This window comes from Gobio gobio (assembly GCF_949357685.1).
Source record: "Gobio gobio genome assembly, chromosome: 2".
NCBI lineage: Eukaryota > Metazoa > Chordata > Actinopteri > Cypriniformes > Gobionidae > Gobio > Gobio gobio.
Window position 1 is genome coordinate 13,915,451 of NC_137098.1, and position 22,878 is coordinate 13,938,328.

Consider the following 22,878-nt stretch of genomic DNA (forward strand, 5'->3'; position numbering starts at 1 on the left):
CATCAACATATTGGGTCTCATTCACTAAGCATGCGTACGCACACATTTGTGCGTGAAATGTGTGTACAAATGATTTTAAGAAACCAAAGATTTCGTAATCATTTTTATTCTAAATTTACAGAAAAATATAGGAATAACTGAAACCACACGTACGCAAAAAGAACTTACTCTGTATGGCTTTATAGTCATGTTAAGAAGTTATATTTCACCCTAAACATTACTATATATACATTGAAGTATATTGCATTCATGTGCGTACGAACGTTTTGTGCTTAATTCAGTTATTAGTGAATGAGACCCATTGTGTGTCATTTGAAGGGGTTAGTTCACCCAAAATATATGACATTCTTCTTTCAGCCAAACACAATCAGAGTTATATAAAAAAAAATACCCTGTCTATTCCAAGCTTTATAATGGGATTGAATGGTACCACAGATTTTGAAGCCCAAAAAAGCATCCATCCATTATAAGAGTAATCCATACGGCTCCAGGGGGTTAATAAAACCTTCTGAAGTGAAGGGATGTGTTTTTGTAAGAAAAATATACATATTTATAACTTTATAAACTATAATGACTGGCTCCATATCAGTATCGGCAGTACGCTAGTCTAATTCCAGTGGAAGAGTGACCTTTGATCTGACGTATGACGTAGGATGTAGGAGTAGCGTAAGCTTAGGTGAGAGTTCAAACGAATAGGGCTGGGCAACAAACTCAAGCTCCTCTTCTCATAACAGGAACGGTTACCTCCCTTTCCTCCACCCAGAGAATTTGGCACGCCCATGCAAGCGCTATATTTGTCCTCGAGAGATCATGACTTGTGAATGAGTGAATGCTGGCAGTTTCTCAGTGTTTGGATGTACAAATGAAAACAGAAGTCTTTTTTAAGTTCCTTCTGATCTGTGATCAGTGACTTCTGATGTGTAGCTAATTATTCAAGTTCACACAGAACTGTATTTTTCGTGCACACGCTGCAGCTTCTCTCTCTCCCGACAGAACGTTGTTTTCGTGTTTTCTATCTTGTGAGTCAGTGTTTTTGTTCGTCCTCGTCGTGTCTATCTGTTCTAAAATGTGCATACAGTCGTGAGTTTCTGCTCAACATCGGCAGAGCCACATCTTTAGAGATAAACCTCACATATGCCGAGGCTCGGGCTGCACTGACCGATCGGCCTTCAACATCACCGACCCCCAGTACTGCATCTGGCCCACAGCGGAGGCGCCTTACGCGGCGCGAGATTAAGCAGAAGGGGATAAACGTGGGGGTCTCCGGGCTATGCTAGCCAGCTATCACCACAATAAACTGGATTACATTTGTTTACAGCTGTTGTGTCTTTGTTTGCGTTGTGTACTCAATGCGCGTCACTGACGCTTTTCATATGATAGTAAAATATATAAAAATAATGCTATAATCAACCCTTACTCGTAACTCGTTCATCTTGACAGCTGTAATGGTACATTACATGTTACCAAGTTGGCAGAATAAGGATGAAGACGGACTCAGCGTGACTGGGACTCGTGTTTATTCAGAACTCTCAGAGACAAACACAATAAACTTGCACTGACAGCGCTCTCACAACTCTGTGCAATATCACTTTGTTTGTTAGCAATCGCTCTGTCTCTGGTCCGTGATGTCCGGTTCGCGAATTAATCATTTTTTTGAATTGGTTCTTTTGAGTGAACCGATCAAACCAGTTCACCAAATCGGACTGAATCGTTCTAAACTGTTCGCGTCTCAAGTCAGCGCTCATCCATCATTTACTAAAGTTACTAACTTTCTGACATGAGTGACAGACAGTCCCTCCGACTAGAAATAAACTAATAACCTGAAGTATATGCAAGTAACTACAACAGTTCACTGAACTGAGACGTGCTGAGAGAAACTGATGAGAAGTGAACTCAGGTCCATCCGTCTCTCTGGCAGCAGCTCGTGCCTGGGTGCCTCGTAGACCTCGTTAAACCATGCCCCCTCCGCTACAAGATCTGATACTCATTTAAAATGCAAAGATGTCAGCCAATCACAACAGTGGCCGTTTTTACTGAAGTCTCACAGCAGACACGCCCCTTGAAACAGAGCATTCAAGCCAGAGGGCAAACATCAGTATAGAAATTATGACATTTTATGATGTAAAAATCATACTAACAATATAAGTACACCTCAGGAAACATTATAAAATAATAGAAAAATGCCATGCCGTGGGACCTTTAACAAATTCCTGTTTTAGACTTCTAATTTGTGACTGCTGTTTTGTTTTGCTTTATCCTCTGCGCTTCCGCGTTTGTCAATTGCCATGCGTCAGGTCAGAGGTCACACTTCCGTCTGAACTATACTGAGTGGTTATAGTTTATAACACAGACTAGACAGTGGTTAAAGTTAAACGTTATAAATGTGGATATTTTTCATACAAAAACGCATCGTTTCACTTCAGAAGGCCTTTATTAACCCCCTGGAGCCGTGTGGATTAATTTTATGATGGATGGATGTACTTTTTTGGGTTTCAAAATCTGTGATACCATTCACTCCCATTATAAAGCTTGGAAGCTATATAACTCAGATTGTGTTTGGCAGAAAGAAGAAAGTCATATTATACACCTAGGATGCATTTTTGCCTAGGATGCAAATTATGGGATGATTTTCATTTTGCTGTGAACTAACCCTTGAAACTGAAATGTCTGCGCTAATTGGTTTAATCAGAGCTAAATGTAATTGTCTTGATATCTGAAAATTGGGAGAATAATTTCTAGTTCCCAGAATGCTTTGCATAGGACTAGATAAGGAGAATTCAAGTTGAAATTAAGTGCTATTTTATGTGTTTTTTAGTTAAGGAAAAGACCTGTTAGTGTTTGCCATTTAAAAGTGTTTCAGTTGTGTTGAAGTTTTTGTGGTTACTATTGTGCTAAAGAGTAGAGCTAGTGGTTAGGTTATGGGTGGCAACATGAATCAATTGGTTCCTGTGCTACTACTCAATTGTTGAATTTAGTTGGAACAACTTAATTTTTATGAGTAATCAACTTAAAAAGTGTTGATAATATCATTAATAAAGGTTACACTTTATTTTAAAGTACCATCTTTTTGGTGTAATTATACATTTAAGTACTGAGTAATAGTAATTAACTACACGTACTTACTAAGGGTTAGGTATAGGGTTGCATGTAATTATGCCTCATTTATAGTTATTACTATAGTAAATACATGTAAAGTGTAACAAAGACACATTAAAATAAAGTGTCATTTTATGGTGTCATTGTTGCATATTAATTAACTACATGTACTTACTATAGGGTTATGGTTGGTTGAGGGGTAGTTGCATGTAATTATGCATAATTTACTGTTATTACTATGGTAAGTACATGTAACATATGTAACAAGGACACTGTAAAATAAAGTGTTACCTTAAGTGTTACTGTAATAAGTACTAGGAAAATTGATATAGCATAGTATTGTGATATTTTGCTTGAAGATGTTGTATCGATGCATATATGGAAAATATTGAACAAGGAAGGGACAAGGGACATGGATGTGAAATGAACCGACTGAGAACTTTAACTTATTAGATAAATGAATATGTGGACAAAGTTTTACTTTGGGCAGTTGGAAAAAAAGGGTAATATAGCGCAATATATTCTTGCAATACTCAGCATATCGCAAAATGTTTAAAATAACAATAAATTATTGTATTGTGGATTAAATGGTTAGTTGACCCAAAAATGAAAATTCTGTCATTAATTACTTACCCTCATGTCGTTCGACACCCGTAAGACCTTTGTTCATCTTCGGAACACAAATTAAGATTCAGCATGGCTCAGAAAGGCCTCCATTGGCAGCAATGACATTTCCATTTCTTGCGCATGTGTCGTGGTGCTTCATGAGTTCATTTCAGAGGCCCAGATGGAAGACAAGAACTTGTTGAATAAAGTCATTATTTTTATTTATTTATTTGAGCACACAAACTATTCTCTTTGCTTCATAAAATTATTGTAGTACTTGAACTTTATTGAATTATTGAACCACTGTAGTGAGATGGGCTTTATAAAACGACATCTTTAGTACCTTTTATGGGTCTTGAGAGAGGAAATGTCATTACTGCCAATGGAGGCCTTTCTGAGCCATCGGATTTCAACAAAAATATCTTAATTTGTGTTCCGAAGAGGAACAAAGGTCTTACGGGTGTCAAAAGACATAAGGGTAAGTAATTAATGACAACATTTTTATTTTTGGGTCAACTAACCCTTTAAGTATCATGAAAATATTGTATCATCTTCAGGCAATTCCCACCCCTAATAAGTACATGTAATTTTGGATGTTCTAGGACCAGAAGTGTTCTCTGAGACACATCCATGGTCTCAACCTGGGCAGAAAGAGCATCACAACATTCAGCTGGAAGGTTATGGAGATCGCCAACAAGAGAATCGCAGAGTTCAGGTATTAGAAGAAGAAGTGGAGCGTCTTTCTCAGACAGTACTCGACCTGCAAGCTATGACGTCAGCCAATGCAAACTTGCGCTTAGATTTACAGGAAGATGTTACCAAATTCATTCTAAACACGTTGGGTAATTTGCAACAGCCACAGGATCTCAAGGCGGGTGGAATTGAGACCATTGTGGTTCCATCAGACCTCCATTTATCATCAGGTACTGATGAGCTGCAAAACCACATTACCCAGCTCTCCGACACAATCAGTTCCAATACTAATAGCATTCAAGATCTGCAGATTAGGATCCAGAACATTGATGGACAGATGCATCGACTAACAGAATCAACCAGTACTGGACCACCTCAACCCTCCTCAACCGGTGCAACCAATGAGTGTCCATGTCAGGCATACATCGATGAAAAGCTTTCTGCCCTTCGTGAAGAGCTTCTTCAAGGAATGGACATCAAAATAGCAGACATGAAGAATTCATGTGACTACAAAGTGCTGTCTGTTCAGGAGCAGTGTGAGGAACAAGAAACCTCTTACTTGAGCTTGGCCGAGCTCCTTGACTCTAAAGAGGTAGAACTCCGCAAAGAGATCCAAGACTTGCGTCTCCAACTTCCCATTGGAAAAGCCCCAGGGATGGACAGTCATGAGGTCCAGAAGCTCAAGGACACCCAGCAGATACTGAACGATGCCATTAGGCAGCAGAATGCCACCCTTGCACAGATTGATGCACGAGGGCATATTCTGGAGGCAAGAGTTAGTCTTGCAGAAAAGAATGCAGAGGTACATTGCCTCTATATTGAGGAGAAACTAAGAAGGGAAAGACTTAAGGAAGAGGAAGATCAAAGCATAGCCTTGGAAGAGAAAATCAATGCTGTTCAACATGAAAACAGCACTTCACAGCTACTGACCGCAGTCTTAGGTCATGATCAGCGCCTAGACATCTTGGAGAAACATACACAGCAACTGCAGAACGAGTTTGGCTCTCTTGCACAGCAGATGAAGAGTGAGAACTCTGTACCAGACTTTAATCAGTCCGTACATTTTGAAATTGTGCTGCAACGGGTGGAAAGTCTAAAGGTTGATTTTGAGCAAACCGAAGAGCAAGTGAGGACAATGAATGGCTTGCTTACTGGTCTTGATGGACGGGTGGCTAGCATTGAAGGCATTTGCGGTCGGTTTGAGCCAATGTCTGACAGTCTCAAACGAATTAAAGAGGGACTGAACAAACACGTTAGTGCCTTGTGGACTTGCGTCCGTCAACTGAACAATACAGTTCTCACACATACAAGAGACATTAACGTGTTTAAAGCAAATTCACACCTTTCAAAAGACGGGCAGGATGGGGTCACTAATTCACCTACAGGTAAGCAATGCTCCTCTGAGGACAACATTTATATTTTACATCTATACATTTGGCAGATGATTTAATCGAAAGTAACTTGCATTGCATTCAAGGTACACATTTGATCTTTTCTTGATTTCCCTGAGAATTGAACCCTTGACCATGGCATTGTTAGCGCCGTTCTCTGCTTAAAGGTGCACTATGTAACTTTTCCGCCCGCTAGAGGTCGCCTATTTAAAACAAAGGCATAGCTTGTTGACGCCAAGTTTGAGCGCAGAATATTGGGACATGTGGTCTTCACCTAACAGCTGGTTGAAAAGGGCAGACATCATGTTCATGGATACGATTATTAACGTTATTGTAGTATGAAGCTGAGCATGGCCGTGTGTTGTGGGAGCTGAACAAGGCCGCTGGATCGGTTGTTAATAAGATGAACGCAACACACGCCTCGCAAGCAGCGGGACTTTTATTATGCCACAGTCACCCGCACCATTTCCGCTTTTCCGGTCATGAAATGAGGTAGCGCAGCTCTGTTTATCATAGTAGATACATCTGAGTGTGTTAATTTCGTTGACAAATAATTTTCTTCATAATTTTCGTCAACAACCTTTTTTCACTGCCAAAAACGAGACGATATCTAAATAAAAGCTAGTGTTGGATGACAAAAATTATGACGAAAACTTACGAGACGAAAATGTTAGGGAGGTTCTATTGGGGAAGAGATCCAGTCAGAACTGATGTCCTGTGTAACAGATGTGCACATTTTATTTTGAACGTGCTGATCTAACCGCTGGAAAACACAGCGTTCTACAGGCTCACGCATCCCCAATACAGTGCTCCAGAGCGGTTCACAATCAATGAATAGCGCACATTTATGCCAGGCAATTATTTATGAACTAATGCTGATGAATAATTACAATGTTTACTTTACAATGTTTATATAGTAATATGGTTTAGACAGTTGTAACAATGCATATTTTATCTCCTGAACTTGAATTAGCATCCTGCAACTGCAATAGTGAGGCGCAGACATTTCAAAATAAGAGTCAATGTGTATTTCGAGCTTGTTTATAATTAAAAGTCATGCATTATATATTTTTTTTTTGCTCACACAATAAACTGTATTTAATTTAATTCCTATTCAATTCATAGTCAGGAGGAAAGACCAGTATTTGACACACATTTCAAATAAGTATCAGGGTTATAATAGTTAAATAAAACCATTAAAAAAAATCTTCATTACTTGAAATTAAATAAATGTTAACTGGAATTTAAAAAGTAAATAAACAAACTTACTTGAAGCTTTAGCTTAACCTGATATGGCTTACTAACTACAACAGAAATACAAAGTTATAAAAACTATATAGATGTTTTTAAAAAATAAACAAAAAAGGTGATTTGAGCTCTCTTTTGTGTATTTTTACTGTCAAAAAATCAGTTCAAGTGACAGTCGGCTATGTAATGCTTAATGTATTACATCTCATCCATTCATCCATCATCTTCCCTTCCCATCTTCCCCATCTTGCCCTTCTCTGCGCCTAGAAATTCTGTCCATAAAAATTATGAACAGAACCGGTGACAAAGGGCAGCCCTGCCGGAGTCCAACATGCACCGGGAACAAGTCTGACTTACTGCCGGCAATGCGGACCAAGCTCCTGATCTGGTCGTACAGGGACCGAACAGCCCTAAGCAGGGGGCCGCCGACCCCATACTCCCAGAGCACCCTCCACAGGATGCCATGAGGAACACAGTCGGATGCCTTCTCCAAATCCACAAAACACATGTGGACTGGTTGGGCAAACTCCCATGAACCCCCCAGCACACTGGAAAGGGTATAGAGCTGGTCCAGTGTTCCACGACCGGGACGAAAACCACACTGTTCCTCCTGGATCCGAGGTTCCACTATCGGCCGAATTCTCCTCTCCAGTACCCTGGCATAGACTTTCCCGGGGAAGCTGAGAAGTGTGATCCCCCTATAGTTGGAACACACTCTCCGGTCCCCCTTCTTGAAAAGAGGGACCACCACCCCGGTCTGCCAGCCCAAAGGTACTGTCCCCGACCGCCATGCAATGTTGCAGAGGCGTGTCAGCCAAGACAGCCCCACAACATCCAGAGACTTGAGGTACTCAGGGCGGATCTCATCCAACCCCGGTGCCTTGCCACCAAGGAGCTTTTTAACCACCTCGATGACTTCAGCCCGGGTGATGGACGAGTCCACCTCTGAGTCCCCAGCCACTGCTTCCTCAACGGAAGACATGTCGGTGGGATTCAGGAGATCCTCGAAGTATTCCTTCCACCGCCCGACGATATCCCCAGTTGAGGTCAACAGGTGCCCATCTCCACTGTAAACAGTGTTGGTAGGGCACTGCTTCCCCCTCCTGAGGCGTCGAATGGTTTGCCAGAATTCTTTTCGAGGCCGACCGATAGTCTTTCTCCATGGCCTCACCAAACTCCTCCCAGGCCCAATTTTTTGCCTCCATGACTACCCGGGCTGCAGTCCGCTTGGCCTGCCGGTACTGGTCAGCTGCCTCCGGAGTCCCACAAGCCATCCAGGCCCGATAGGACTCCTTCTTCAGCTTGACGGCATCCCTTACTTCCGGTGTCCACCACCGGGTTCGGGGATTGCCGCCTCGACAGGCACCGGAGACCTTACGGCCACAGCTCCGAGCGGCCGCAGCGACAATGGAGGTGGAGAACATGGTCCACTCTGACTCAATATCTCCAGACTCCCTCGGGATCCGGTCGAAGCTCTGCCGGAGGTGGGATTTGAGGATCTCTCTGACAGGGGGCTCGGCCAAACGTTCCCAACAGACCCTCACAGTACGTTTGGGTCTGCCGAGTCTGTCCAGCTTCCTCCCCTGCCATCGGATCCAACTCACCACCAGGTGGTGATCAGTTGACAGCTCCGCCCCTCTCTTTACCCGAGTGTCCAAGACATATGGCCGAAGGTCTGATGACACGACCACAAAGTCGATCATCGACCTCCGGCCTAGGGTGTCCTGGTGCCACGTGCACTGATGGACACCCTTATGCTTGAACATGGTGTTCGTTATGGACAAACCGTGGCTAGCACAGAAATCCAATAACAGAACACAGCTCGGGTTCAGATCAGGGGGGCCGTTCCTCCCAATCACGCCCCTCCAGGTGTCACTGTCACTGCCCACGTGGGCGTTGAAGTCCCCCAGTAGAACAACATAGTCTCCAGTCGGAGCACTTTCCAGCACCCCTCCCAGAGACTCCAAGAGGGCCGGGTACTCCGCACTGCCATTTGGGCCGTAGGCACAAACGACAGTGAGAGACCTATCCCCGACTTGAAGGCGCAGGGCAGCGACCCTCTCGTTCACCGGGGTGAACTCCAACACGTGGCGGCTGAGCTGGGGGGCTATAAGCGAACCCACTCCAGCCCTCCGCCTCACACCATGGGCAACTCCAGAGTGGTAGAGAGTCCAGCCTCTCTCAAGAAGTGTGGTTCCAGAGCCCAAGCTGTGCGTGGAGGTGAGCCCGACTATCTCTAGTTGGTACCTCTCGACCTCCCGCACAAGCTCAGGCTCCTTCCCCGCCAACGAGGTGACATTCCACGTCCCTAAAGCCAGATTCCGTGTCCCGAGATCGGGTCGTCGGGGCCTCGCCCTCGACTGCTGCCCTATTCACTAAGCACCGGCCCCTTACGCTCCCTCCTGCAGGTGGTGAGCCCACAGGAGGGCGGCCCCACGTCACTCCTGCGGGCTGAGCCCGGCCGGACCCCATGGGGGGAGGCCCGGCCACCAGGCGCTCTCATACGAGCCCCAACCCTGGGCCTGGCTCCAGGGTGGGGCCCCGGCTGCGCCATGCCGGGCGACGTCATGGTCCTTGGTGTGATTGTCAACATAAGGGTTTGTGAACTGTTCTTGGTCTGGCCCGTCACCAAGGACCTGTTTGCCTTGGGAGACCCTACCAGGGGCATATAGCCCCAGACAACATAGCTCCCAGGATCATTCGGGTACTCAAACCTCTCCACCACGATAAGGTGATAGTTCAAGGAGAGGACTGAGGTGTGTGTATATTCAACACTTTTGAAAGTGTTACATGGACACTGGGCTGGTGGGATTCATACACACCAGAAAAGAGTGAAATTTAATTGTATTACAATTTAACTAAACTCATTAGATTTTAGGAGACTAAATCTACTGTAGATTTAGTCGACTAAAATGTTATGATATTTAGTCGACTAAAACTAGACTTAAACTAAAAACAATTCAGTTGACTAAAATATGACTAAAACTAATTGGCATTTTAGTCAAAGACTATGACTAAAACTAAATCAAAATTTGCTCTCAAAATTAACACTGGTGTGTTGAAAAGGATGTTATTACGTCTTGCGTTTGCTCGGCGGCTGCTATGACCCTTGTTGCACACTGCAGTAAGAGTAAAGCATTTCTGCAAAATAAAACTGGAAACCGAGGGTAACGCAGATATGACACAATTGACACCCTCACATGTTCCGGTTCCTTGGTTAAAATAGCAATTTTCGCACAATTTACAAATAGTTGGAAACATTTGGGATATTATAATTACTCAACTGAACAAAATATATAACACTGGCCAAGTGGTTTTTGGATATTTTACTGCAAAAATTTTACAATAATTATTTTACATTTTAATGATTGTAATTTAGCAAATTGTACTTGAAGAACTTTGAGTTTCAGGGGCCTATTTCTGTTGGAAAATTGATAGAGAGTGTTTATTTAAAGTGAGACAACACTTAAGATTGAGATTTGAACACTTTAAGACTTGAGATTGTCCTTCTCCACCATGATATGCAAGACCAAAGGACTGAAGAGCCGAACAACTAGTTTACATGAGAAATTCAGATGCAGCAGTTCACAAGACAAGCTAACATAGACCGTATGAAAATGTATTGAAAAAGGCTGCTGGTGGAAAAAAAAGAAAGTTCTTAATGATTCCAAAAAAGGGCAGTACAAAAAGCCACACAAAGCACATTATTGGAACCACAATTACACAACTAACAAAATAAACGTATAAAATTAAGTCTTAAAGGTGGGGTAGGTAACATTTACATTTATTTACATTTATGCATTTGGCTGACGCTTTTATCCAAAGCGACTTACATTGCATTCAAGGTACACATTTAACATTTTATCAGTTCTTGCTTTCCCTGGGAATCGAACCCATGACCTTGGCGTTGCTAGCGCCATGCTCTACTATTTGAGCTACAGGAAAGCAAGAATTATCTAAAACACTTTTGTCCAAATTTGTTTAAACTTTCTTTATATGTCAATACATAATTAAAATTCAAGTACTCTGAAAAAGAGAGTATAAAAATTGAGTGACTCTCTCGCTACCATGGCTACCGCTGCTTTTGCTCCAGGATCTGCCCACATGCACGCGCCCCAGTGTTGCCAAGTCGGGCTACTTCAAACACTGTTGCCGCGGGCTGTTTTTCATGTCCGCGGGTTGAAGCGACCCCAATTATGTGATATTTTGCCCCGGGATTTGCGAATTTTAGCAGGCAGCCCTACCAAAAAGACACATATTTTACCCCCCAAACTCGATTTTTACCGGAGAAACACGATTGGGCTTGTTTTGGGCTAGTTTTGAGTAGCAATTGGGCGGATTTTGTTGTGAAAACCTGGCAACCCTGGCGCACCCATTTGATTTGAGTTCAAGAGGCTGTATTTCTGCTGGACAGGTAATCTTTCATTTTGATTATACATTTTTTTGGTTTATGTTTTCATGAAGCATGTCTCACTAGCACACGTAGCTGCCTAATATAGCTAACATAACATTACTTAGCATAAAGTTACAATGTTATACACTTAGCGAACCATTAGTAGAGATGATAAATACTCAATATGCCTAGCTCAAGTTGATCGCTGTCGTGTTGAATTTCGCAAAATGTAACTTTAGATAACAAAATGCATGTGTAAAAGCTAGTACACCGCATCCAGGAACTTTTTTTAGAACTAAGTTAGCTTTAGCTACTACCCTCTGTCTAAACTCTTTTACCATGTTCACCGGGAACTTTACCTGCACGTTTATTTCGGCCCTTGGTTTGTTTTTATATACTCTACTTATGTTTATGTTTTTATCTTGTATCTGTGTGTGTCGTAGACACTGTGTTGTGTGTGTATTTTTTACCAGTATCGTTATTTTAGCTTGATAGTGAGTACTAAAATACATCTTATTTGTTTATATTCATAATGATAAAGTTAGATTTTTTATTACATGTGATTCTGACATGATGTCACTGACATTCTTCTCCGCTCGCCTCAGGTAAATAATGCGTCTTTCAGCTGAGCTGATCGAGGTCGGCGTAGCGCGTTCATGTGTTTTGGGGGCGTGGCTTTGGAAAGAGCCCAGAAGGGAGAAGGTGGAGTGAATGGAAATAATGAGCTGTCTTTAAAACAGTCGTGAGAGGTCTACAGACACTCAATTTTTATACTTTCTTTTTCTGAGTACTTACATTTTAATTATGTATTGATATATAAAGAAAGTTTAAACAAATTTGGAATAAGTTTTTTAACCAAATCCTACCTACCCTACCTTTAAATCACATAGAAAAGCAAAGGTTGCAACAGGCAGACACAACAGCATTCACTAAACATAATCCTTGAATTGATGTTTATATATACATTTACTAAGAGTAATAAATAACTTAATCTAGAGTACATTTTTACACTCTTGGTGTAAAATAATTCACTACTGAGGTGTGTATATTCAACACTTTTGAAAGTGTTACATGGACACTGGGCTGGTGGGATTCATACACACCAGAAAAGAGTGAAATTTAACACCTCTGGAGTTAAATGTACACCAGACAATTTGCTGTGAATAATAGCTTTTTAAAAAAAAGCCTTTTTCTGATAGCATATTAACTCCCGCTTGATTATACATATTAATTTGGTCTTTCAGAGATGTGATCCAGTGCATTGCATATTTGCCCTTGACATGCATAGTCTGATTTGACTCATTAAATTATGTTTTTTCGGTAACTACACCACATCTACTGTTCACGCAAGCAACGACATTTGAACTTATTGCTGTTAAGATCTCATTTACACATCATCAGCACCAAAATATCAGTAAACTTTGTGTTGTCAATCATCGTAAATGACCTTTAAACACGCGCTCCCTTTTCTTCATCTGCACAAATGAGCACTTTTGTTTCACTATCTGTCCAGTTTAACTCTGTTGACTTCCGAGTGACAGATGTTACTGTAAACAGTGTGGAGTTGCCACATCATCTCCATCAGATCTTTATGATCTTTATGATTGGCCAAACCAGACTTCTTGTACACCAATGCGTCCTGACCTCGTACTTGCTCATACTGGTAATCTTATGTTTTGTTCAGACATCAAAATGGTAATTTACCAGAAATGTCACAACTTCTTATCCATGAAAATTGGCCCCACTATCCAATAAAGAGGCAAAAAGTCCAAAGATATGATCTAATAAGCAAATGTGGCCAGTTGCATAAACTGCTTAGACTAGTCTCACCAGTTAGTCATGTAGTTTTTTCATGAAGATTGGTCAAATTTCTATTAACTGGTCAGTTACATAAAACGTAGATTGATCTGTTTTGATTTCCCCTTGGATAACTGCTAGTTGTTCAGACTAGTTCTTAAGACAGCTAAAAAAGTAGCTATGTTTATGCAACTGGCCTCTGGACTGTTTTTGTCAGTACTACTTGTCAAAACCATATATTCTGCTGGTCTCCTTTTAAGTCTTTGAAAGCTTCTGCTGTATGAACCACCATACAAATGTAGGCTAAAGTGTACATAAGGTAGTGTTTTGAGAGGGATTTCCTTTAAATGCTGAAGAATGTTTATGTATTGTGAGCAGGTAACTCCCCAGGGGAAGTAGTATTTCCCCTTTATGTTTTAATTGTACACACATGTTACAACTGGACAGGCTTAAGAGCAATGTCCGGACTTTTATGGGATTATATTGTGTGTCTGTGCGTGTGTGAGCATGCATGTGGGCATCTGCTTCTCATTTGGTGATTTTGTGTTCGTAATTTACAAGATGTTCTGGGTACATTAGTCATCTTGCCGTTTTACCTAGCAGCGTTCAGAATAATGTAGAAAAATCCAAATGGCATAAGACTTCAGGACATAATCACTACTGTAAGCGATTTTTAAACTTAGCTTTGTTTGAAGTAAATCCAAAGGATATACCCAACGGCTCTATAAAGAAATCCAATGCATCTTGAGCCTGAATATAAGGAAAATTGTAGTACACCGTTTACAGGTATCAAAATATGAAACGTGCTTATTAAAAAGGAGTACAAAAAAGCTAAAGTAAACTTTTTATAGTGGATCAAATTGATTCAGTCCCTGTTGATGAGTGAATAATGTTGAAACTGATTTCTTATTATCTTATGTTTAGATCAGCTGTGTGAACAAAATAAACCACACTAAATGAACATGTTAAATTGGCAACAATAGTAGCTTACATTTTACATTTACATTTATGCATTTGGCAGATGCTTTTATCCAAAGCGACTTACATTGCATTCATTTTTACATTTTAGTCAGTTCTTGCTTTCCCCGGGAATCGAACCCATGACCTTGGCGTTGCTAGCGCCATTGCTCTATTGTTTAAGCTACAGGAAAGCTATATGTAGCTATATATGTAAGGGATTGCGTCGGGTGGTTCTTCGCCTCTACGTTGTGCATTAAAATCCTTTAATGCATGGCTAGCCGTGGATTATCCCGCCTATACCTTGGTTATTTGCCAAGTTAAAAACAAGTTAAAGCTGTAACTGATGTTTACAGTGTAATTTTTTAACAGATGGATTAAAATGACTTATGATTAAGTTACGGCTCGTTTGTTCTAGCACTCCGTCCGCTTTAATTAAAGTAGAGCCATCGGATTGTTTTTATTTTAACGAATTATCACATTTATTTAAATTCATTATTAAAAGAAAGAGACCGAGAACTGAAAGAGAAAGATCAGAGAGCGAGAGAGAGATGCGTGCGTGAGTTACCTGCACTGTGTGCATCTCTTCTTTAAAGTCTACTGTCTGAAGTCCCCTCGTTGCTTAAGCATATAGCTAACATAGGCTAACTTAATGATTATTTAATGGATTTATTACAATTATTTATGAATGACAGGCAACACTGACAGTGACAAGGCAATCTTTATTTGAACTAATCATATAATTGATTTAAATTAATTATGTAGAGTGTGAAATAAAACCGGCGTCTCTAACCACAGTTTAGGCTACTATAAATATGAAGACACATTACATTTATTGAAATTTATTAAATTAAATATTTAAACAACAATAAAAATCAAACAGTTGGAAATTTCGTTTGGGGATTGTTTTACTCATCGTTATGCTAATTGGTGTTAAACTCAACATTTCCATTTATTGTGAAATTAGACATGGAAAAGGGTAGGGTTATTTCAGGTTTAGGCTTGGAGGTGAAATAATGTTTCGCTTTGCTTGTTGAGGTTCTAGATGTCAGTATGTTGCAAAGTAGCTTATGTCACGCAAAAATAAAGGTTTACAGTAACGGACGCGACTGTTAATGCGTTATTCGTAGTGACACATGATAGATTTATTTTGTGTTTTTCCTAGAATGGGCAGTTTGTGATGTATTACAAAACATTCAGTGGCACATGCCAATCAAACACAGACGTGACACAAATAACACGTTTGAAAAAGTATTACTGACTTTAATGCGTTTTATTGACATACAATATTAAAATACAACAAAATTAAGCTATTTATTTAGGATTTTGTGTCATAATTACGTCAGTATAGGTGCTCGAGTAATCTGTCAGTCACGACTGAGGGTAATGTCAGCGATATGTTGCGATAATGTCAGTGACACATGCCACTATCCACTGGCACATGCCAATGAAGTTCAGATGTGCCACCGGATGTGCCAATATGCATAGTGACATGTGCCATTGGCTTCTGTGCGTCAGATGAGATGTCATGCCACTTAATGTTAATACTGCTACTGTCACTCTGTTTGTAAGTGTAGCTGTGTTACTATGGTTACCAATGTTTATAGTGGCGGATTAATTTCGAACTGTAATCAAACTGACTGGAACTACCTGTGCATTAAACGGTTTTACTGCACACCTTCCAGCCAATCAGAATCGAGTATTTAAACAGACCAAGGTGTGTGTATATATATATAGTCATGCATATATGCATATATATACATATATATACATATATATACATATATATATATATATATTAATTAGTGGTGGGCATTGATACATTTTTTTAATCTAGATTAATCTCACTGTAATCTTGGAATTTAAATGGCTCATTTGAATTCTGCCAATGGCATACAGAATATGTGTGCTCGTAAGTGATCGTTTGTCTTTTTGTAGTTTGAATAATAAATAACTTCTGTCCCTTTAAGACCTGACGCACGCATGGATCCCAAACACTGTTCCTGTGAGCTGGTTACGACTATGTTCATGTTAAAACTCACCAAGATGGGCATTGAGACATTTTTGAGTGTATTTGACCATTAATAAGCTGGAAAAAGGATCTAATTTTTGCACTTGTATGTCAGAGGCGGCTTTATCACGGTATGTGTGTGTGCGCTTCAGATGCGAAATCTGCGGGAATTAGTAGAATTAACGTTATGTGCAACCCTGCGCGAAATTCAGACTGGTCACACCAATACTAACACGCTGTCATGAGGAAAAATCCATCAGAACACCCGTTCGCAATGTTCAGAGGGTTAACCGGACTGAATGAGAGGAGGTGGGTGCGTGTCAACTCACTGTCGCTCGGAGAGGAGAGGAGAGCGCAGCGGATATCGATACTGTAGAAAATGATTATCGTATCGTTTCAGATATTTCAGTATCGATACATATCGAAATATCTATATTTTTGACAACACTAGTAGGCATACACACAGGCTCGAAGACTCGTTCTCTCGCCCCCTACAGTGCAATTCGGCTAGGTATACATCCGCGCTAAAATATCAAGGTGAAAGTCATCATAGCTTGCGTAGTATAGACCCAGCTCCCCAAATTTTGAGAATAGATAAACAGCAATATTTTTTTATCGCCCGATAAGAGTCTCACGTTAACGCCGATAACGGCCCACCACTAATATATATATATACACCGATTTCTAATATTGTGTTGGTCCCTCTTTTGCTGCCAAAACCCGTCAGGGCATGGACTCCACTAGACCACTGAAGGTGTGCTGTGGTATCTGGCACCAAGATGTTAGCAGCAGATCTTTTAAGTCCTGTAAGTTGCGAGGTGAGGCCTCCATGGATCGGACTTGTTTTTTCAGCACATCCCACAGATGCTTGATTGGATTGAGATCTGGGGAATTTGGAGGCCAATCAACACCTCAAACTCAGTGTTGTGCTCCTCAAACCATTCCTGAGCCATTTCTGCTTTGTGGCAGGGCGCATTATCCTGCTGAAAGAGGCCACAGCCACCAGGAATACCGTTTCCATGAAAGGGGGTACATGGTCTGCAACAGTGCTTAGGTAGGTGGTACATGTCAAAGTAACATCCACATGGATGGCAGGACCAAAGGTTTCCCAGCAGAACATTGCCCAAAGCATCACACTGCCTCCGCCGACTTGCCTTCTTCCCATAGTGCATCCTGGTGCCATGTGCTCCCAGGTAAGCGACGCACACGCACCCGGCCATCCACGTGATTCTCACGTGCCCACTGTTGCCACTTTCGGCGGTGGACAGGGGTCAGCATGGGCACCCAGACTGGTCTGGTTATGCAGCCCCATACGCAACAAACTGCGATACACTGTGTATTCTGACACCTTTCTATCAGAACCAGCATTAACTTGTTGAGCAATTTGAGCTACAGTAGCTCGTCTGTTTGATCGGACCACACAGGCCAGCCTTCGCTCCCCACATTCAGTGAGCATTGGCCACCCATGACCCTGTCACCGGTTCACCCCTGTTCCTTCCATGGACAACTTTTGATAGATACTGACCACTGCAGACCGGGAACACCCCACAAGAGCTGCAGTTTTGGAGATGCTCTGACCCAGTCGTCTAGCCATCACAATTTGGCCCTGTCAAACTCGCTCAAATCTTTACGCTTGCCCATTTTTCCTGCTTCTAACACATCAACTTTGAGGACAAAATATGTATGTGTATATATCTACAGTATGTATGTGTATGTATGTATATATAGGTGTGTGCATTTTATCTTGTGTGAGCAGGTTTTTTTTAGTTATAGTAGTACATTCTTCCTTTTCAGTCACTAATTCTTCTTGACCCTGTGACATTTGACCTGTGAGACGATCTTTTCCTTTGAGCATGTCACTGCTCACACATGTATTTAGATTTTATCTGGAGGTCTCTTTGTGGTACTCCATTCTGGGAGAGTGGACGTTGATATAACCACTGCATCATTATTCAGTGTCCCATAATGTTATACGTTCTCTCTCTGTATTTTTCTTTTTTGTTATGACTTTTGTTATATTTTAATATCAAAGGGTGTTGTTTGGCAGTTTTTAATAAAAAGGGGTTTGAAAATAAATCTCCATAATAAAACCATAAAACAAACACAACAGAACTATGGCTATTCACATGAGCACATTTCAATTAAAGTACCCCTATTATGATATTATGATAATATTCATTGCACATCACATTGTTCAATGATTCTCAAACGACTCAACAGAAGATTCAGTCTCTCTAAATCCTTCCTTTCTGCAAGCTACTCTGCTCTGATTAGTCAGATGGCCCAGCCTGTTGTGATTGGTCTACCGCTTACAGTGCACGTCGGAAACAAAACGCCCATTAGGGATGGGAATTTTTGTCAATTTCTCATTTTGATCATTGATAGGTCCCAAAAACAAGTACTCGAGTAATTGGGGGCGGGCGTCTCCGTCATGGAGATATGAAACTATTTTAAGAGTGTTACAATAATTAATGTTGACAAATACAAACATCAAGTCTATGAAAACATGAACATATGACTAGAAAAAATAACTGCTAGATTATGATGCACAAATGGTTTTGTTTTTAGATGTTTTTTTTTTTAATTATATAATTTTAATTCAATTAAACTTAATTTTATTTTTCCTGATCAAAGTGACAGACATCACTGCGCGTTTTCGAAGGCTTAATGAGAAACAACTTTAAATAAAACATAGGCCTACTGTTAAAAAATATGAGAACGAAATAACGTTGCTGCATTAATATCATCAATGCTTTTGAAAGAGAAATAGCCTATCTAAACAGAATATAACCGTCTCAAATAACCCAGAGTTGATAATGCCGGGCATTGCATGTGAGCTGAAACTGAAGAATGAACACCAGCTGATAACGGCAGCGCTTTACTAGCTGGTTATTAAACTCAACCAAACGTGTCCATATGAAATGAATCAGATATAGACAACATAAAATTAATCTTACTACTTGCGTCTGCAGAAAAGGACGCGGACATGAACTTCACCGTGCTTGTGGATTTCCTTTAACAGCTGATACACGGGGAACTAAAGCACAGATAATTTACAACATTCTATTACAGTCCTGTTTTCATTATAATTGCGATGTATATGACAGATTAGCGCTGTACATCTTGCACTTAACTGTATTGCATGATCACAGTGATTCCAGGCATCATTGCAGTGCACGCTTCAGTTTCACTTTATTTCGCCGGTCTGGAAGGCGTGCTGTCTAACGCTAACCAATCAAACCTCAGTTACCGCAAAAAATGCTGCAATAACCAATCAGAAAAATAGACAAATATATTTTGTAAAGTAAGGGCGATCATCGTTTTCATGATCGATCGTCGCTGTCACGTTCGAGTACTCGATCAATGTTGCCCATCCCTAGCGCCCATTACCATAAACTTCAGCTCGCTCTGTAGGCTTCCTAATGCCTAGTTCAGACTGCACGATTTTCAAACTCGTCAGATCACTGCTCTTTTCACACTGCATGACTATCTGGGCCAGCATTCAGTCACTGCTGTGTTCACACTGCCCGATGAATCGGCGACAGGGGGTTTCACACTGCATGACTGTACAAGAGGAAAAATCGCCGACAGCTCTGTCCCGTCCGCAAATTACGTTTCACAACAAAGCACACGCGAGAAGTGAGAAGGAAACAACGCGAGATCACACGTGCGCGAGACTGGAATTGTTATTAAAAATATAGACTGCCGTGCAGAAACTTGTGGTCCAAATTGTCTCTGCACTGATTTGTAGCAAAAGAGACAAAAATAAAAAAGGGGAGACACATGGTTGGGGAGACACATGGAGCAAGGATTGTGTTCTGCAAAGAGAGTTAAATAAATAATATTGCAATGTGCTGCTGATCAAGCACATGTTTGTGCTTTGTTTCTGTTTGATATAACTGTACATATCGTCGCTGTCCGATGAAAACCATGTAATATCCATTTTGCCGATTTTTAGATTTTTAGACGGATTGAATGTCCAGGTTCATTTCCGTATACAGTATGCTTCACATATCTAAATGGCCAATGAAAAGTTGTGAAATCATGTCATCTGATTTTCACGTATATCCATTTGGTGTCAAAGCTGTCAATCACGCCGCGTATCTCCCGCCCTGTGGAAGCATCTCGCCGGTCTTGTGAAACATAGCCTGGTGAGACAATGACTTTCCTTCGTCGAGGTAAACGTTTCCCCCCTGACGCCAGACGTACGTCTAGGAGTGACAAAATTATGGTAGGACTGTACAAACAAAGTCTCTGTCTAGCATTACCATGTCAGTGTATTGATTAATTGTCCCTTCATAGTTTACAAGAGACATTTAATACATTTATAATTAATATTAAATAAACTAAGCGTATTTAATAAACTAAGACGTAGGCTATTTAATAAACTGAGCGTATTCCCCTGTCAATATGAAACGTGACTTGGCCATTCTAATTAATGATCGGAAGAACGCGTATAGACCTCCGTTACTGTAAAATATGCACGTATGTCCATTTATACTCAATTTTGGTCAAATGTGGATTATATTATTACACTGGCAAGAATATGGTTACATGTAAAGATGCCGTACCAAGTATGACAACGCTTCATTCAACTGCTTTTGAAATACGGTGTTTTTTTCACTTCCTGAAAAGTAACCGTTTTGGACATACGTGAGTTTCATCGGGCAGCGACGATATATCTATTACAATACTTATGTTATGGTCTATAACTCCTCCCCGAGCCTCCCGCTGTCCTGTATCTTGCTCTCTGATTGGCTGTCGGTCATCGCCTATGTTTTTTTTAGTCATAACACATTTCACACAGCAGGAGTTTGAATCGCAGATAGGTCCAGATATTTAGCATGCCAAATATCTTGCGGGCATCGGCGACTCATCGGCGATTCTCTCTGATCGTGTCTTTGATCATTCACACTGCGTGATTGTCACTCACGTGCACAAGCACCGATTTGCCTATGATGTCGGGCATTTGTCGGCGATTTCGCAAAACCTGTCGGCGAGTCAAAATCAGGGCTAAAATCCGGCAGTGTGAACTAGGCTTAAAGCTCAGCGATTGTACACACTGTGAAGACCGTTACGATGACGTCGATTTTACCATATCAATCTGAGCGCGAGTCCGATGATGAAACATTGAAAGAACTAGTTATTCAACCCAAACCTCCATCGCAAGGATGACTTGAGCAGGATGTTTCTCAGTGATTCACTAATTTTGAGGTTCATTTATGAGATGTTGCAGCTGTAATTCCTCACCATCAGCATTAACAAGTGTATGTCTATCAACAAACCAATGCATATATTTCTAATTTATTGCGGAGCATATGCAGGAACGGTATTAACTGGAGAGAGCTCCATGGGATGTGTTTCCATGGCCGGGCAGCTGAATCCAAGTCTTACCTCACCAAGTGCAAGTGGGCCAACTCCATATTAAACCCTACGGATTAAGAATGGGATGTCATTAAAGTTCATGTGCATGTAAAGGCAGGCGTCTCAACTTTTGCCAATATAGTGTATGTTCAAGTCAGTAGTGTGGTGGACTTCTGAAACAAGGTGGTAGGTTTCTTTAGTCCAATAAAAGTTTGAGGTCATATCAAAAGGTTCTTGAAAAAAGGGGGGTGGCGCCAAACACTCGTCCATGAAAAAAAAACGCCTTTAGGTTCTTTTTGATATGTACACAGTTTTGTACACAGTAACACCAATTTATACAAAGTATCATCCGGTCCATTTATTTTTAAGCATTGCTCATTGCTTCAAAAATAATAACTACAATAGGACAGTAACAAGCATATTTCTTGTACTCTACATTTATTTTTACTGGCTTTTCGTCAATACACAGAAGTTATGCGAAGTTATGGATGAGTTGTTTACTTTGTAAATATCCAGTCCAGTTCTACTAGTTTGGCTTATTCAGACACTGCCTGCATTTCACGGTTACACCCTCACATTCACATCACACTATGAATAAAGGCTTGTGCATCATTGTTTTAATTGTACATCCCTGTTATTCAAATTGGTTAGTATTATGTTTTATGAAAAATGCTAAACATTTTCTGTGAGGGTTGTGTTTAGGGGTGTTGTTAGGGTACAGTCTATATGATTAGCTCAGTATAAAATATTCCAGTACGCATATGGAAAGTCTTTGTAAAAGGAGTACCAACATGTGTGTGTGTTTTAGCACAGAAGGGGTTTTTGTGTATAAGTCACTGCTATGCAGTTCTGTGGCAGAGATCACTGGATGAGATCATGTGAGCAAGCGGGTGTGACATGTAAAGCTGCTCCCTCTCTATTTCTCTCATTGTTAGGGAGGAACTAACTGGAAGTAGTGTATAGCTTTACACTGCAACTTGTTGGAAACATCATGGAAGAATGGCATAAAAAAAATCATGCTGCATTACGTACAAGCAAACTACTTCAAGGCAACGCTTCAGTGGTTAAAAAAACTCGCTTTCCACATGAGCTGTAAAATGATAATCAAAATGACAACAGGAATAACATCTCAGCAGCATGCGAACCAATTTAATTCATATTATTTCACAGTATCAGTGCAGCAACTCCCTAAATCTCTTGAGTCATAATATCAATTTTTGTTCACTGTTAACCAGTTAGCTCTCAGCTTTTTTAGGGCTTCTAACAATGCAGTCTAGTGGCCGAAAGTTGACACTATTAGTTAATTTTTAGCCGAAAGCTAC

At 40.9% G+C, this 22,878-nt stretch overlaps 1 protein-coding gene across 1 annotated transcript in view; it reads left to right on the forward strand.

The window, feature by feature from the left end:
- The window catches only part of emilin2b (elastin microfibril interfacer 2b), a gene marked incomplete at both ends in the record, with an annotated part of 39,934 nt that overhangs the window by 7,044 nt on the left and 10,012 nt on the right, over positions 1-22,878 (forward strand). Inside the window, one exon of the mRNA XM_079838846.1 lies at positions 4,305-5,780. Within this exon, the coding sequence (XP_079694972.1) occupies positions 4,305-5,780 (1,476 nt within the window). The remainder of the gene's footprint in view (positions 1-4,304; positions 5,781-22,878) is intronic.